At 47.1% G+C, this 19129-nt stretch overlaps 1 protein-coding gene across 2 annotated transcripts in view; it reads left to right on the forward strand.

Annotated features, from left to right (window-relative positions):
- The first annotated feature begins 644 nt into the window (after window positions 1-644).
- The window catches only part of FTCD (formimidoyltransferase cyclodeaminase), a 29350-nt gene continuing 10865 nt past the window's right edge, over window positions 645-19129 (forward strand). The window contains exons 1-10 of one of the 2 annotated variants that reach the window (XM_083154617.1): window positions 645-801; window positions 4737-4920; window positions 7760-7888; window positions 8532-8620; window positions 9541-9720; window positions 11371-11508; window positions 13537-13668; window positions 15019-15080; window positions 16268-16394; window positions 18761-18922. In XM_083154617.1, the coding sequence (XP_083010743.1) occupies window positions 748-801; window positions 4737-4920; window positions 7760-7888; window positions 8532-8620; window positions 9541-9720; window positions 11371-11508; window positions 13537-13668; window positions 15019-15080; window positions 16268-16394; window positions 18761-18922 (1257 nt within the window). In that variant the 5' untranslated portion in view covers window positions 645-747. The remainder of the gene's footprint in view (window positions 802-4736; window positions 4921-7759; window positions 7889-8531; window positions 8621-9540; window positions 9721-11370; window positions 11509-13536; window positions 13669-15018; window positions 15081-16267; window positions 16395-18760; window positions 18923-19129) is intronic. The other variant, XM_083154616.1, reaches the window with a different exon arrangement.

A 19129-nucleotide genomic window follows, 5' to 3' on the forward strand; every position in this document is an offset into this window, starting at 1 on the left:
GCACGGATGGACACCCCTGTGCGCTCCTGTCAGATGCCGGCACAGACCCCCCTGCCCGCTCCAGCACCTACGCTCACCATCATGCGGGGGGCGAGGGGCGAACTGCCACCCTCCAGTGGCCGGCGCCCTAGGCAAATGCCTAGAGCTGCCTAGTGGTGGCACCGGCCCTGAACATGGGGTGAAATGTAATAGGATGAGAGAATCAGAAAGTGAGAGATTTGGTAAAAAATCTCCATTTTTTGTGGCAATCATTTACACTGCAAAACCAGTTTGATGTTGATGTTGCAGTGTAAATGATTGCCCCTTTAAAAAAAATCTGGAAATTTCTTACCAAATCTCTCACTTTCTAAATCTCTCACTTTCTAAATCTCTCATCCTATTACATTTCACCCATAGTCCATGTCTGGAGGGAAATCCTCCGCACAGATCGTCTATTCCTTGCACTTAAATTTCAAGTTTGTATACTATACAGTTAAGTTTTTGTTGTTTGTTAGCTCTGTGTACTGCAGATTGCACGACTTGTTAAATATTAAAAGAACATAATCACCACCTCTGTCTGTCTCTGTCTGTATCCTCTGACCACCACAACAACTATTGTTTTGAACAAACCTACCCTTCTGTCCTCTCCCTCTGGTCATCATAAGGTCTCAGACAATTGGTTAATTTGTAACTCCTGGAGTCAGAGAGCTTTTAAAAACCAACTGCTCATTCCAAGCAGCTTCGTAAAGAGAGGCTGCTGCTGGGGACATGGCCAAGCTGGTGGAATGTGTCCCAAACTTCTCAGAAGGAAAAAATAAAGAGGTGAGTAAAAGTATATAGTAAAAAGTATATACAATATAATGCTTAAGTTCTTCCAATATATGTATGGGTCTGGGTCTGTGTTTAAGTTGGCTAAATTATCAGCTGTTATGTTTAGGATCTGTTATAACATGTGGTCTCAAATAACATTTACTAAAGGGTATGTGTTCTTGGGATCTTTGGAGTTGGCTCTGTACAGCAGTGGTTCTCAACATTAGTCCTCAGGTACCACAAACAGTGCACGTTTTCCTGGTCACCCGGCAGGTGCACTCATTACTCATGCACTCATTACTCACTGACACATAAAAAAAAAACTGCACTATTGGGGGTGCTTGAGGACCAAGATTGAGAACCCCTGCTGTACAGTATGTACTCAAGCACCCCCCTCTCCCAAATATTAGTACTGCCTGCTGATAGATGTGTGTGTGTCTAGTGTCCGTACGTGTGTCTCTGAAACATTGCCATCAGCAAGTGAGCCTGCATCTTTCTCTCACACACGCACAAACACAGAGGCAATCACAGGGTATCAGACTAGCTCTCGATGCATTTGCTTCGAGCTGGCTTACTAGTGTATGGTGGCTGTAATGTGAGCATCCCCAGTACCTGTGCTGCCTGCGGTTCTGCTTGTACATGGTATACAGTGGATGTAATGTGAGCACCCCCAGTACCTGTGCTGCCTGCGGTTCTGCCTGTACATGGTATACAGTGGATGTAATGTGAGCACACAGCACCTGTGCTGTCTGCGGTTCTGCCTGTACATGGTATACAGTGGATGTAATGTGAGAACCCCCAGTACCTGTGCTGCCTGCGGTTCTGCCTGTACATGGTATACAGTGATGTAATGTGAGCACACCCAGTACCTGTGCTGCCTGCGGTTCTGCCTGTACATGGTATACAGTGGATGTAATGTGAGCACCCCCAGTACCTGTGCTGCCTGCGGTTCTGCCTGTACATAGTATACAGTGGATGTAATGTGAGCACACAGCACCTGTGCTGTCTGCGGTTTTGCCTGTACATGGTATACAGTGGATGTAATGTGAGAACCCCCAGTACCTGTGCTGCCTGCGGTTCTGCCTGTACATGGTATACAGTGGATGTAATGTGAGCACCCCCAGTACCTGTGCTGCCTGCGGTTCTGCCTGTACATGGTATACAGTGGATGTAATGTGAGCACCCCCAGTACCTGTGCTGCCTGCGGTTCTGCCTGTACATGGTATACAGTGGATGTAATGTGAGCACACAGCACCTGTGCTGTCTGCGGTTCTGCCTGTACATGGTATACAGTGGATGTAATGTGAGCACCCCCAGTACCTGTGCTGCCTGCGGTTCTGCCTGTACATGGTATACAGTGGATGTAATGTGAGCACCCCCAGTACCTGTGCTGCCTGCGGTTCTGCCTGTACATGGTATACAGTGGATGTAGTGTGAGCACCCCCAGTACCTGTGCTGCCTGCGGTTCTGCCTGTACATGGTATACAGTGGATGTAGTGTGAGCACCCCCAGTACCTGTGCTGCCTGCGGTTCTGCCTGTACATGGTATACAGTGGATGTAATGTGAGCACACAGCACCTGTGCTGTCTGCGGTTCTGCCTGTACATGGTGTACAGTGGATGTAATGTGAACACCCCCAGTATTTGTGCTGCCTGCGGTTCTGCCTGTACATGGTATACAGTGGATGTAGTGTGAGCACCCCCCAGTACCTGTGCTGCCTGCGGTTCTGCCTGTACATGGTATACAGTGGATGTAATGTGAGCACCCCCAGTACCTGTGCTGCCTGCGGTTCTGCCTGTACGTGGTATACAGTGGATGTAATGTGAGCACCCCCAGTACCTGTGCTGCCTGCGGTTCTGCCTGTACATGGTATACAGTGGATGTAATGTGAGCAACCCAAACCTCTAACTTGCTTCTAGACAAGGATAAAGTTACACAACTGCATTAAGAATGGGTGAAGTATTTGTTGATGTGCATCCTTGCTGACAATAGCACCTCCCCTAGGTGAAATGGGGGCTTGGTATGGCAAATTGTTTTTCCTTGTGAGCCAATAGGTGTCAGAGACAAGTGACAGACAAGTAAAGTGCTATCACCTGTGCTTTGGCAGCTGGCAGGTCAGTGATAAACCTAGCGGTGGCTACTGATATCCGGGCAAAGCAGCCAGCACATATATTACCTGTGCTGCCTGCGGTTCTGCCTGTACATGGTATACAGTGGATGTAGTGTGAGCACCCCCAGTACCTGTGCTGCCTGCGGTTCTGCCTGTACATGGTATACAGTGGATGTAATTTGAGCATACAGCACCTGTGCTGCCTGCGGTTCTGCCTGTACATGGTATACAGTGGATGTAATGTGAGCACACAGCACCTGTGCTGTCTGCGGTTCTGCCTGTACATGGTATACAGTGGATGTAATGTGAGCACCCCCAGTACCTGTGCTGCCTGCGGTTCTGCCTGTACATGGTATACAGTGGATGTAATGTGAGCACCCCCAGTACCTGTGCTGCCTGCGGTTCTGCCTGTACATGGTATACAGTGGATGTAGTGTGAGCACCCCCAGTACCTGTGCTGCCTGCGGTTCTGCCTGTACATGGTATACAGTGGATGTAATTTGAGCACACAGCACCTGTGCTGCCTGCGGTTCTGCCTGTACATGGTATACAGTGGATGTAATGTGAGCACACAGCACCTGTGCTGTCTGCGGTTCTGCCTGTACATGGTGTACAGTGGATGTAATGTGAACACCCCCAGTATTTGTGCTGCCTGCGGTTCTGCCTGTACATGGTATACAGTGGATGTAATGTGAGCACCCCCAGTACCTGTGCTGCCTGCGGTTCTGCCTGTACATGGTATACAGTGGATGTAATGTGAGCACCCCCAGTACCTGTGCTGCCTGCGGTTCTGCTTGTACGTGGTATACAGTGGATGTAATGTGAGCACCCCCAGTACCTGTGCTGCCTGCGGTTCTGCTTGTACGTGGTATACAGTGGATGTAATGTGAGCAACCCAAACCTCTAACTGGCTTCTAGACAAGGATAAAGTTACACAACTGCATTAAGAATGGGTGAAGTATTTGTTGATGTGCATCCTTGCTGACAATAGCACCTCCCCTAGGTGAAATGGGGGCTTGGTATGGCAAATTGTTTTTCCTTGTGAGCCAATAGGTGTCAGAGACAAGTGACAGACAAGTAAAGTGCTATCACCTGTGCTTTGGCAGCTCAGTGATAAACCTAGCAGTGGCTACTGATCTCCGGGCAAAGCAGCCAGCACATATATTACCTACAACACCTCAAATCGGGGTGCCAATTCTAGGGCATTCTTTAAATTCTGGGATTAGGAATTGAAAAATACTCAACCCTGGGCTACGTAGAATTGAGTTTGTCAATGAACTGTAAACCACAGGTGCACCCAGGTACAATCTGCATCCGGGCACCCCTATGGTGCTAAATTACTGTAGGCAAATGTCTCAGCCGCTCTTGCTTAGGTCTGGCTATGTCGTTACTGACAGTAGTGGAACTTTTACATATATTAGATTGTGGTGACCAAAACCTAAACCTGTTCTAGGAAAGCCCATCTGTGTGGTTACCATCAATGGCAATATGGCAAGTGGCCATTGATGGTCAATGCATGACAAGCAATGGTTTCCCCAACCAATGGTTATCCATGTTCTTTGATCAACTAGCCCGTGGGCCAATCAGAACATGGGGGGTGGGGCTATGCTTTGTTTTGGCACCCTTTAAAAAAAAAAAAAAAACACATTTGGGTATACTATGCCATAAATGGTGGGAAACATCTGTTGAATGCGTGGAAATTCTGCTACTGCACAATTTGTGTGTACTTGTATGGATATATATGGACTTGGATATATACTTGTCTCCTTGGCTGTATATTGATCTAAACATTATCCAATAAAAAGGCAGAATCCAAGTACTCTCCCTGCTTTTTTAGGTTATTGATGCGCTGGCAGCAGCTATCTCCCAGACAGAGGGCTGTCGATTGCTGGATGTTGACCCAGGAGCATCCACTAACCGCACGGTGTACACCTTTGTGGGTACACCAGAGGCAGTCGTTGATGGGGCCCTGAATGCAGCACTTGTAGCCTTCAAGATGATTGACATGAGCAAACACAAAGGTAAGCGTTGCATTCTAAACACATTTTGTGGGACAAATGTAGTTTTATCACTTTTTTTGTGCATTTTGGGGCTGGTTGTAAATCAAAGAGTAAGTAACTATCTGGAACAAACCATGTGGAACTGCAAGGTGTGAAAATGCTTATTGTAGTTACATGCAGGGTAAATACAACCTGCTTTAGCATGTAGTCCACAAATGCTGGTCCGCTTTATTCCAGGGTTGCCGACTAAGATTCTCCTCTCCGGGAGAAATTCAGCAGCCACTCAGGGGGCGGGGCTTGCGAGTGACATCACTAATCCCCGCCCCCATGCTGTTTAAGCAGCTAATTCACGGATCTCCGTGGAGGGGGCGGGACTAAAATGACGCGATTGTGCCGTTTTAGCTCCGCCCCCTCCTTTGAGACCCGAGGATTGCGGCATTTTAATGCCGCGATCCGGGGGTCAGCGGGGGTCCCCCTTGAATCCGGGAGGGTTGCCCACCCTTCCGGGGGGCCGGGAGGGCGTCCCGATTTTCGGGAGACTCCCGGAAATTCCGGGAGGGTCGGCAACCCTGCTTTATTCTTACACTGCAATTTAGATGTAAGTTTGGACACACCCCACACAAATCTAACTGCAGTAGCAGTAGCAGCATAGCTGGTAGAACTAAAATCAGCGTCAGTTCTGAAGTAGATGTCGAGGAGAATGAAGATGAAGTACAGGAAGGGAAGAACAGGGCAGGAGCACTGGTGAGGTAAATAGGTAGGGTGAGGAAGGAGGATCCTTCTCATAACAGTTAACATACTAAAAGGAGGTGGGTGGACAAACTAAAAACAATAGGCTAAGTAGGAACGGAGGCAGGATAGGAGGATCAAAAGAGGTTAGGAGGAGGGATAGGCTAGTCGAAAAAAATGGGTTTTGAGGGAACGCTTGATGGAGGTAAGGTAATCAGAAAGCCTGATGGGTAGCGGGAGGTTGTTCCAGTGCAGGGGGGGGGGGGGCAACGCGAGAGAAGTCTTTAGATTAGATGAGGTCAGCTTCGGTTACTTGTTACTTGTGTTAATTGTTTTCTTTGTGGGTTTTTTTTTGCTTTTCTGAAAGGAGCAGGAGACTCCAGATTTTGTAGGTAGCCCCTTGGATGGTAAAGTGGAAGGATCTCCTGCATTCCATTCAGTTCTTCGTGAAACCAACAGGATGGAGAGAGAATACTGGGAACTGAGTCAGTAGGGAGAGGATAAGGCCAACTCCAGGGCCATCTTAATGTATGGGCTCCATGGGCAGCTGCCCATGGGCCCCCAATTCTAGGGGCCTTCGAGCTGGGGCAGATTGGTTTGTGGGCATCTGCCTTCTGAGTTTCTTGAGAGGCAGTAGAGAATGCTGCCTGGTCAAAATGATTGTGAATCACACACAGAGTGACCAATCAGCATTCACTTCCTGCTTCCCAGACTGCAGCCAGACAGTGAATGGCTGTCAGCAGGCTGTTTGGTGGATGGCTGGATGCATAATCCCTCAAATTTAATAAAACCCCAGCAATACTAATTTTACCCTTAACACCACATTACATTTGGTGACCCCATATTAAATTGGTAAACACCACGTGCTGGCAGCTAAATAATAGTCTGTATATTGCTTTAATATCCCTCCATCATCAGCACTCTCACCACCATACTTGCTACTCTGCAACAGATGAAGGTAATCATGCATTTAGAGAAGTCCAGGAGCAGGGTATTGTGTCCCTCCTGGAGAGGGTCAGTAGGAGACCGGCTTCCTGGTCTGCTTCATGAGCAGCCTCTGCACATGTAGTAGGGAAGCTGGCACCTGCCACTTGTGCTGGTGGATGGAAGGCAGGCTGGCGGGTAATGGGGAGAAAGATAATAGGTGGGGTGAGCCAGTGGGAGGAGCGGATCAGATCAGTGTCCTACTGGCTGTGCCGGTCTGGGACATACAGGAAACAAAATGCAGATGATGTAGATCACGTTCACTATTGCCACTCACTATCTGAGGAAGCCAACGAGTCCCTAAGGAGGCGAGGAAACGCATCATTTGAATATATTTTTTTCTGCTGAGCGACCAACCTCTTTTGACACCTGGGGATCCCCTTTACACCTGCAAGGATCTTCCGATAACCTTGTCATACCAGATTGCTGCTCATTTAACTACGCACCAGAAACCTAAAGCTCTGGGAGCTTGCAACACTGGACTATTGCCAATACAGCTACAAGGAAGGAAGCACATGCGATTTACAAAGCCGGTATAGGGAGAGATCTCCCCCTTTTATTAAGCCTTAACAAGAAATAAATTCAAGTGTGATAAGGAGAGATAAACGTCAAGCCAGTCCCGATAGGACTTCTGGAATTGTGCCGCAACATTTTATCTTGCATGCGTTGACTGACACACGCACTGCATAGCTTGCATAGTAAATTTTTGCCATCTTTGTCAATTTTAAACTGTGCTGAAGTTCCTCCTCTAGCACGTTGATGTTGGGGCATAGCTCTGGCCCCACCCACACCACGCCACACTAGAAACCAGTGCTCCAATTTTTAAAATAGACTTTTGATCATTCCCAGCTCCATGCTCTTTTTTTTTTTTTTATGGCCCTTGAGCTACACTAGCTATTTTATTTTTCAATGTCCATTTTAATTTTCTGACTGTTGGTTGAAGGTTGGACTCCCTTTGCCTTTCCCTTTCTTCCATGGAAAAGCCCATTCCAAGAAAATGACCGGCTACTTGTGGTGTAATACAGTGACAACTTAAACACAGCGCCACCTACTGTCCCTCTCGTATAGTTTCTCAGGTAACACTTGACCTGCAGCTGTTATGTGCCATACTATTCCTTACATTGTATATTTTTCTTTCCTTCTGTAGGTGAGCATCCCCGTATGGGGGCTCTGGACGTATGTCCCTTTATTCCGGTCAGGAATGTGACCATGGCAGAATGTGTTTCTTGTGCAAACCTCTTTGCAGAGAGACTGGCAAATGAACTACATGTTCCAGGTGAGGGAAATGCATTATGGCGGTGTAACTGTTGAGTTCGGGGGTTTTGTCAACATGTGGTACAAACTTCTCTAAGGGAATCTCTTCTAGAATCTGAGGATGCTTACCTGGTGGAAATCTCAAGTGTTTAGATCCTTTTATTTTCTTTTAATTTAACATTCTTACCATTGAGCTTTTTTCTCCAATGTTTGGTTTTCTAGGTTGGGGTTCCTCTGCCTCTGGTGACCTTTGCCCAGCTCTGGGATCTCCTTCCCTGGTCTATCCTCTCCCGGGTGACTTTAGCCAGTTTTCCAGATTAACAACACAGATGGGGCGATCGCCCAGAGGGCTCAACCCATAGCTGCATCACAGGCTTGGGGAACACTACTGCATAGCTGAACTGGGGGTTCGGTGTGGGATAATGTAAACTTGGGGCACTACACCTGTCATGCTGGAAGTATATACATGTTCTACTTTAATCTGACCCTGTTTAAGAGGAGTGTTATGGGAAAGCTGGGTGGGCGTGCGTTTGGCAGGGCGGCAACTATATGCAGCCTAGCGATCTGGTCTGAATTAGGCCCCCTGTGTAGAGGAACGTATAAGTATTTGCTTTAATTTGTATGTATGTGTATGTACTGAACAGTCATCCAACTTTATTCACCAGTGTATCTGTATGGAGAGGCGGCTCGCAGTGAAAGTCGGAGATCTCTTCCAGCAGTAAGGGCCGGGGAGTATGAAGCGCTGCCTACCAAGGTACACTGGGTTCTTGGGGAGTGGGCGGAAAGGTGGAAAATGCAGTTTAAAATTGAGAAATGTAAGGTTATTCATTATGGGGGAAAAAGTGAAAAAGCCTCTTATAGGCTAAATGGAGTTATTCTAGGGAATTCTGCTGTAGAGAAGGACTTGGGGGTCATCATAGATGAAAAATTGGGTAATAGTGCACACTGCTCAAGTGCGGCAGCAAAAGCAAACCGGACACTGGCATGCATTAAAAGGGGAACGGATTCAAGGGATGCCAATGGGATAGTGCCTCTTTACAAGGCATTGGTAAGACCACACTTGGAATACTGTGTTCAGTTCTGGGCACCGCACCTTTTAAAAAGGACATACATGAATTGGAACAGGTACAGAGAAGGGTGACTCGGCTAGTAAAATGTCTCAAAACACTAAAATACAAAGATAGGCTAACAAAGTTGAATGTTTTCACTGGAGAAATGGAGGTTGAGAGGCAATATTCGTATGTTCAGATACAGGATTGGGAATCCTAAGGAACAGGGAGATGATTTGTTCGCTAACAGGCCTATACTTAGGACACGCGGGCATGTACTGAGGCTCGAGGAAAATAAATTCCGTACTGAATTAAGAAGAGGATTCTTCACCATTAGAGCAGTAAAATTCTGGAACTTATTGCCGGTGGGGGTCGTTGCAGCAACTACTGTTAATGAATTTAAATCAAAACTGGACACATTCTTGGCCACTAAAGAAATCATTGTAACTACTGCCTATAAGTCAGATCTATAAGACAAATAGGTTGAACTCAATGGAGTAACGTCTTTTTTTTCAACCGTAATTACGATGTTACTAGACTGTATTGAAATGAAAATAACTCTGAATCCACTATTTCTGAAACCCATTCTGTAGAGTACTCTCTTTTTTTTTTTTTTTTTTTTAAGCTTCAAAATCCGGAATGGAAACCAGATTTTGGAGATCCAGTCTTTGTGCCAAGTTGGGGGGCAACTGCAACTGGAGCTCGCAAATTTCTTCTTGCATACAATATAAACCTACTGAGCACCAAAGAACTGGCTCATCGCATTGCACTGAACATCCGTGAAGGCGGCCGCGGGAAAGGACAGGTGAGACATAGATTGTGGTGCAGGAATGGAATTATAATTAATAGACAAATATGAAGGTGGTGCCTGATATAAAGGGGGCTGATAATGGGTTTATTTACTAAGATGGGCGTTCTATTGAAGATGGGATGTTGCCCATAGCAACCAATCAGATTCTACTTATCTATTTAGCACCTTCTAGAAGATCATAGATATAATCTGGTTGGTTGCTCTTAGTAAATAAACCACTAAGAGTCTAATGACCCAAGTTCATAACAGATCCTATGTTCTGCCCATAGAAGGTAATATTCCGAAATGCTGGAATTTGGATACTGGTCCATCCTGGGAGCGACCTGGCATTTGTGAAGAGATTCCCCCATAAGCCGGGTCGTCAGGGGTGGGTTAGGGGAGAAGGCCTCCTCCCAATAGTGTGAACAGAACCCGGGTCACTCAACCCAGCGTACCTGTTCACACTGCCTAGCAACCCAGATCTGACTTGAGCAAAACCCTTCTTTTAACCTGGGTTTTTTGAAAGGGTATACGGTTGTTGGCAGGGCCGGTGCAAGGCACCGGAGCGCCCCAGGCGAGTCGGGGTGGGGGCGCCCCGGTGCCGGGCGGGGGGGGGTCTTGGTTGGTACCTGCGTAAAAAAAACTTCTGTCCCCGGCGTCCCTGCTGAGTGCTGGTGTAGGGGTGTCCGTGCCGCCGGGGGAGCCTGCGGCGCTGTTATCGTGTATACGCTTGTCGCGCCCGGCGGGGTCCCTACAGTGCATAGAAAATAACTAGCGCTATGCGCGCGGCGTTATTTTCTATGCTCTGTAGGGACCCCGCCGGGCGCGACAAGCGTATACACGATAACAGCGCCGCAGGCTCCCCCGGCGGCACGGACACCCCTACACCAGCACTCAGCAGGGACGCCGGGGACAGAAGTTTTTTTTACGCAGGTACCACAGTGCAGGGGGTGAGGGGCGAACTGCCGCCCTCCAGGTGCCGGCGCCCTAGGCAAATGCCTAGAGCTGCCTAGTGGTGGCGCCGGCCCTGGTTGTTGGGTCGGAAGAGAATAGAAAATTGGTCGACACAAGCATTGGGTCGACAGTCGACCAGTTGACATGGGTTTTTCCTTTTTTTTTTTTTTTTTTTTACCAGTCATGTGTCAACGGGCGCCCTACCATCCACTGAGGCGTGGAGGGAGAACAGAACAGTGTGCTGAGCGCAGTGCTACAGAGTCCGTTGACAGTCGGGACAAAAAAGTGAAAAACACATGTCGACCTCTTGACTGTCCTAATGTTTGTGTCGACCTTAGGCATGTCATGTCGGCCTTTAATGGTCAACCCAATGCATGTCAACCTAAAATTGGTCGACCCAATAACCCATACCATTTGAAAAGGCCCTTTCACACCGCACAGTAGCCCGAGTCGGACCCTGGTTATTTGTGGAATGTGAAAGGTGTATACTGGTGTTACTTGCACAACAATGTAAGACCTCTGCAAAGGTGTAATGGTCATTATGGGCTGCCTGATTACTGTTAGGGGCTACAACCAGTTCTGGAGAAGACCCAATCAGGAGGGAGAGCATGTGCTAGGTCCTAATGACACTACTTTGCCACAGAAAGTTATGTTTTAACTTCATAAATACAATATTTCCCTTTTGCTAAACGCCTTTACCTCCTTTCCCAGCCTGGACGTCTCAAGAAGGTGCAGGCTATTGGCTGGTTTCTCCAGGAAGAGAACTTTGCACAAATATCAGCAAACCTACTGGATTATGAGATCACTCCGCTGCATGTTGTATATGAGGAATCGTGCAAAGACGCCAAGGTATCTGCCTGTTATGATGCCCGCTGTGTGGTACGGTTGTGGTAATCTCTATGCTACTTGTATACCTTAGTGCAGTTTGCAGATATCATGCTACACAACTTTGATTGACATGTCACTCAAACAATTGTCCGTCGATAAGTATATGCTGAGACTCGGTAGGCTACGTAATTGACAAACTTTATTCTCTTTGCCCTGTCAGTCATTAACTATATGCGGAGACTTGGAATTTATATAAACATATTACAATTTTTATGTACAGTAACCCCCCAAATGCACCTGGTTGATTTTTAATGTGGTATCTATATTTATATATCTATATCCTCATTCTGATTTATTCGGAACGGGGTGAATTCACCCCCAGTCTGATGTTTGGGCTCTGCACATGGTATATATTTGCGAATGGCTTTGGTGACTTGAATAGTCGCCAATCTGTTCTCAAGGATCAGGGCAGACGGTGGCGGGGGTCATCCATGGGAATGCTGAACGTTTTATGGGTGTTCCCATGGGTAGGCGGGCGGGACTGCGTGCCGCGGACAGCACATCGCCCGCCTTGCCAGCACTCGCAAATTAAAGCCAGTTCCCACTGATGTTTATTTGCGAAGCCAGGAAAAATTATTCGATGGTTGGCAACAATCGAATGATTTCTCCTGCAGCGGAGGCATGCAAGGGGATATGTTTTCATTACACGTCCCCTTGCATGGGGGAGGGGGGGTGTTTCGGAGGGGCGGTTTCTCAGACGCTCGATAGGCTTACCAATCAAACTAGAATCAGGCCCCTAGTGCCTTCCAATGGAAAGAGATATGTCCAAGAGATGACATATAGAAGTCTCCCTGGGTGGGGCACAAGCCTTTGAAATTAAAATTTAACTTTTATTAGATATATGTTAAAAAATTCTCAGAATGAGTAAGGAATATAATATAATCAACATAGAACATGCAGACGTACGACAAACGTAACGATAACAACAAATATTTGCAATTTTGTAAGAAAGCAATGAAATATTGGGGCTTTCTGAATATATGGTATTCCAGGATATCCGAATATAATTAAATTATAACAGGTATTTGATGTTATCCTGGTCTGGATACAATTCTGACAGTCTGGAATAAACTAAAATGTTAGTGTGGGGGTAACCTCATGCGATAGGGAATATATCACTGATAATTGCTATAATAGTAATTCCCTTAAATACATGGACATAACACTCAATAAAAACGTTTGTCTGAGTCTTTTTCTTTTTTTCAGCAAACAGAAATATCATTTAGGAAATGTAGCAAACAGTGTATGTGTTTCAAAATGAACTTCCCTCTGTATCGAAAAGGCACAATGAGAGTTTATACAATGTAACAAATAGTGGGCGGGATTCTCTAAGCTAAAAATGCGGTAAAAACCCAGTTATCGGGGTTTTTACCGCATTTTGGGATGCTGTAAGCATCCCCCGCCGGGTTACCGCGGCGGGGGGCATCGCCAGAAAAATCTGGCGATGCCCAATAGAAGCCAATGGGCTTCTATCGCAACCCTCCGCCGCCCCGCATCGCCCCCTCACCTGTGTCCGAGCAGCACAGCGCAGTGCTGCCCGGACCTGTGACCTCCTCCCTGCACTAATCCTCTTCCGGGTGCAGGGAGGAGGAGAGCCCGGGGCAGCAGCAGCAGCGCCGGGTGTGGGAGGGAGGGGAGAGCCGCCGGGACCTGCTGGGACCCGGCGACTCACCGCAAAGGACAGCTCTTAACGCAAGAGCTGTCCTTTGCCTTAATTATCGCATATGTTACAGCATATGCGATAATTAAATATGCGATGCGCGGCGAAGGGGGGCGGAGATTCTTAGAGAATCTCCCCCAGTGTCTGTATTTACAGCAGGGATCATAGCCTCTTTAGATGACACTTTCTCTTTAGAGAAAAGGACAGTGGTGAGTATAGCAGATACTTGAGTTGTATATACACCCTGGGTGGCTGCTGCCTACGCATGTAACCAATTGGTTTAGTGAATGCGTAGTTGAGCGGACTCAATGCCTTCCGTCTGGTTTCAGGAACTGAACCTTCCAATTATTGGCTCCCAATTGGTGGGATTGATCCCTCTTCAAGCTCTATTGACGTCTGCAGAATATTATATCAGGAAGGAAAATTTATTCATACTAGAAGAGGAACACAAAATTCGCCTGGTAAGATTTTCCTCCTTCCTTATACAGCACCTTTGTAAAATGACCGTCCTCTAAAATCTTATTGCATGGAAAGCTTCCTTTGGTTGGGGGCTGTGGGAACAGCGGTGCTGCCTGGTCCAGACGGAGGGGAATAGAGATAAACCACTGCCACAAGCCGGGTCACTGCACCAGCACAATAAAGCTGACTGGCATTGGCACCTGCGCATACGCACATGCGACTCCAGGACTGCACACGCTCAAGACTGGCTTCTATGGACTGCATTGGGCGCAGCCACAAGCTGCATATTGACATCAGACAGGCATGGCTTCCCACGGGAAGCACACTTTCTGGGACTGCCAGTCTGAGCTGTGATTAATACCCCTTTTACACCACTGCAAAAACCCAGGTCCACGGCGGTGTAAATGGGGTAGCTGATGGGGCAGTGTAAATGGGTATGCTGGGTCATTTGACCTGACTCCCATTTACAGCAATGGGTGAAGCTGTAAATGGGAGTCACACAGCCAGGGAGGAGGTGAATGGATGGCTGTGTGCAGCATCCATTCACTTCGTGGACAGGGGCTAGGGGTGCATGGAGGCTGGGGGCAGCGCAGTAGCATACCTTGGTGCTAGGCTTGCCCCCAGTGTAGCAATCAGTGGTCCTGGCACTTCGATTGGTGTTCCCAGCGCTTGGAGATGCCATATCCAAGTGCTAACCCCGGTACCCGTGTGCAGTGTAAATGGGGCAAATCCCAGATCCGACACGGATTGGAACAGTGTTCCAAATACTGTGTCGGATCCGGGATTTTGATGTAAAAAAGGGTATGAGGGATCTAAGGGACTGCCTGTCCTGTGGGTGACTGGCAATTAGCGCTACCAATAGGGAAGTTGCTGCCAGTCACAATGTGGCCATTTGCAGTCAGACTGCAACTGACTTACTGAGTTCGCCGCCATCCATAGGCAAAATCACCACTGGTTGGGGACATGGGGACAGGTGTATTAAGCCTTGAAAAGGAATAAACTCGAAGGTGATCTCCATAAATGTCCAGCCAATCGGCTCACAACTGCCATTTTAACACTGCAAATAACATGACAGTTAGGGGCAGACTGGCTGGACATTTATCACTTTAGCACCTTCATGTTTATCTCTTTTTAAGGCTGAATACATCTTTCCCATAGTCTCCAATACCTGGAATCGTGAAAATGCAAACAGTCCAAATACCGGAGACTTTCCAATCTGTCAGACCTAACCTGGGACTCCATTAAGAATTTATTATATTTAATAATCTTTTAGGACTTTCATAAATCATTTGAGCAATGATCACTGCATTACAACCACATTGACGTTCTCCCTACACATTCTTGTTTTGCAGGTCATTAACAGGCTTGGATTGGACTCTCTGGCTCCCTTTGATTCTCGCAAAAGAGTCATTGAGTGAGTGGGATTTGGTGCCTCTTATATTATACTTGTTAGTTATGGAGATAATTTTGGTTTCAGGCAGCCACACTGGACTCTGTTTACACTGCTACACTTCATCTTAAACCAATATCCATGCTCCATTCTTTTAGCCAAGGTCATCTTAACATACTTTATTTACAGTTTCTTATATAGCGCAGCAGATACTGTTACAGTGTCTTATATACCGCAGCAGATTCCGTTAGTTACTTATATAGCAGCAGATTCCATTAAAGTGTCTTATATAGCGCAGCAGTTACCGTTACAGCATCTTATATAGCGCAGCAGATTCCGTTACAGTGTCTTATATAGCGCAGCAGATTCCGCTACAGTGTCTTATATAGCGCAGCAGATTCCGTTACAGCGTCTTATATAGCGCAGCAGATTCCGTTAGTGTCTTATATAGCGCAGCAGTTACCGTTACAGCATCTTATATAGCGCAGCAGATTCCGTTACAGTGTCTTATATAGCGCAGCAGATTCCGTTAGTGTCTTATATAGCGCAGCAGATTCCGTTACAGTGTCTTGTATAGCGCAGCAGATTCTGTTACAGTGTCTTATATAGCGTAGCAGATTCCGTTACAGGGTCTTATATAGCGCAGCAGATTCCGTTACAGCGTCTTATATAGTGCAGCAGATTCCGTTACAGTGTCTTATATAGCGCAGCAGATTCCGTTAGTGTCTTATATAGCGCAGCAGATTCCGTTAGTGTCTTATATAGCGCAGCAGATTCCGTTAGTGTCTTATATAGCGCAGCAGATTCTGTTACAGTGTCTTATATAGCGCAGCAGATTCCGTTAGTGTCTTATATAGCGCAGCAGATTCTGTTACAGTGTCTTATATAGCGCAGCAGATTCTGTTACAGTGTCTTATATAGCGCAGCAGATTCCGTGTCAGTGTCTTATATAGCGCAGCAGATTCCGTTACAGTGTCTTATATAGCGCAGCAGATTCCGTTACAGTGTCTTGTATAGCGCAGCAGATTCCGTTAGTGTCTTGTATAGCGCAGCATATTCCATTACAGTGTCTTATCACAGGTATAGCGCAGGTTGGTGGTGGTCACACAATCAGAGCGGTTAAGAAAAATTCTCTACCTGTCTCCCAGCCTGCAGCCAGGCAATGAACTACTATCAGCAGTTGTGTATCTTACGCTGTTTGTGTCTCATAGGTACCTCGTCCAAGATGACTTGTCTGGAGCCCTTGTCACTCAGACCCTTAGAGGGTTTGTGCACAGTGTGAGAGCACGCAGTGCTACCCCTGGCGGAGGCTCAGTATCTGCTGCAGTGTCGGCAATGGTGAGTATTTAAACAGCTGTAGGGCCAAAGTTCCCCATCCCTGGTCTATAGGCAATGGCAGAATCAGCGGTGTAACTATAGCACCGCAGCCCCCGCCACCGGGGGGGGCGCTGTGCATGTGGGGGCGCCGAGGGCTGCGGTGCTATAGTTAAAACCCCCCCCCCTCAATCCCACGCAGACTTACCTATCGCGCTGGTCCCGGCGCCTCCGTTCTTCTGCTGAGGACCACCAGAAAATGGCTGCCCCCATATAGCACATAGTTCTCTGAAACTGACTGCTGTATGGGGGCGGCCATTTTCTGGTGGTCCTCAGCAGAAGAATGGAGCCGCCGGGACCAGCCCGATAGGTAAGGCTGTGGGGGATTGAGGGGGGTTTGCATGGGCGGCGGGGTAGGGGTGCTTGGCGGGGCGGCGACGGGTGGGTGGGGCGCCCCCCCCCTAACTGCGGGGGGGGGGGGCACCCAAAACGTAGCTACGCCACTGGGCAGAATAGTCCGATATGGGATAGACAGAAACTGACCACGCATGGCTACATACTTGCTGGCTGGCCATACCCCTTGTGGCCAGAAACTAGGTTTAGCTATCAGCACGGTTACCTCAATGTTATGAAATGATCAACTGTGTACCATCATTTTGCCCACTGATGGTCAGTTCTTAGTCACAGGGCAGCAGACCAATCAGATGGGGCATGGCTCCTTATCTTTGTACCAGGGAGCAAAATGCACCAATGCTGGGCTTTGTCTCATCATCAAGTACTGAAAATGATTGAATCTTCACCATCGATGATCCATTAGCATATTGTCCCACTGCTGCTGTGTACAATGGAGTTGCTGTGCTACTGGGTCCATCCCCTAACTCAGGCATTCCCAACCACGGTCCTCAAGGCACACCAACAGTGCAGGTTTTGTAGATATCCAGGCTTGAGCATAGTATCTGAGGGATTCTGATTAAATATCTGTGCTGAAGCCTGGATATCACTAAAACCTGCACTGTTGGAGTGCCTTGAGGACCGTGGTTGGGAATGCCTGCCCTAACTGGTCCCAATGTTCCTAATCTAGTATTACGGGCGGCACTGTTTTTACCTGTTCCTGTCTCTGGATTTCTCAATTACTTTATCCATTGCACTGGTTGCATTTCCTGATTTTGTTGCTATCTCTCTCAAACTACTGCTCACCCCTAAGGTGCAGTATCACCAGTGGCCACTGGATGGACCAGATTACTCTTTAAGTGAAAGCAAAATGATCAGTTTCAAACTTGCTGGATTTAGGGGCCCATTTATCAAACCATATTTGCAGCTAAATCCCCGAAAACTTATTAAGTATCTCCTAAATGTATCAAAGTGGGATTTCCGATCCCTGCTGCGATCCTCCCTGCAGCACCGCCGGCCGCATCCCCCATAGGTTTCTATGGGGGATGCGAAGCTGCCCGATGTATCAACATCGAGCAGCCCGGCATCGCAACCCTGGGCCATTCTGGGATGGCGATAGCCCATTGTAGCCTATGGCTATACATCGCACTGCCCGAGCAGGGCCGTGCAGTAAGAGGGGTCGGCGGGTATCTGCGCATAACCGCGCATGCGCTGACTCCCCAGCTTCCGGATTAGGGCTTCGCAGGGACGGGCTCCTATCGAAACCCTGTCCCTACGCCCTTAAAATTGATACATTCGCCCCATATGATCGCATTTTACAATGCGATTCTGGGCGGTAATATTCCGCCCAGATCGCATTGTAAATGCGATCATGATAAATGGGCCCCATGGGGAGACCTATGAAGACAGAGATTAGTGGTAGGAGCAGACGGGGACTAAAGGTGCCCATACACGTTACAATTATTGTATACAATATCGCATCTCTGTTTTGAGATGAGATCAGATCTAGTACAAAAAGCATGTGCTGCACATACTTTTTGTACTAGATCTCATCGCAAAACCAAGATGCGATGAGATGTGATATTGTATACAATAATTGTAACATGTATGGGCACCTAAAGCTGTCAAGCCTCAAGACTTGACAAGATTATAGAATACTAGTTAAAAAAGCCACTTCTTTTCTGGAATGATTTCACGAATACATTCCAGTTTCCAGAATGATTTAGAGTTAATGTGGGAAATTTTACTAAGATGTGTATTCTATTTCACATGTGATGTTGCAATGGGCAACCAATCATATCCTGTCTATTTTTTTCTAGAGGATGCCAAATAAATAAGTAGATTCTGATTGGTTGCCCATAGCAACATCACACGTTAAGTAGAATACACATCGTAGTAAATTTCCCCCAATACGGTAATACATGCATAATATTGTTCTAGAAAAATCTAAGTTGCTGGTATGGTGTACAGGACAACTAATTGCAATGCTTTCCCTCTAGGGGGCAGCACTGGGCTGCATGGTGGGGCAGATGACGTATGGGAAACGACAGTTTGAACATATAGACTGCGTGATGAGAGAGCTGATTCCTCATTTCCATCATGCAGTGGATCATTTGCTAGACCTGGTGGATGCAGACTCTAATGCATTTGGAAGCTATATGGTAAATTAATTCGTTGTTGGGGCTTCTGGAAAAGGTTTTGTTAAGTCCCCACTGTACATGATTTCCCATTGTCTGTTGCCTGAGATCACCATGTAACTGTAGTAAAATTCTATTTTAATCCTTTATCAGTTTGTCCCCCAACAAATACATTTAATGGATTAATGTGTCTGGATGACTGTATTTGGTGTTCTCCCTTATTCCTGCCTA

Source organism: Crinia signifera, chromosome 7, assembly GCF_055691185.1.
Source record: "Crinia signifera chromosome 7, ASM5569118v1, whole genome shotgun sequence".
Lineage (NCBI taxonomy): Eukaryota > Metazoa > Chordata > Amphibia > Anura > Myobatrachidae > Crinia > Crinia signifera.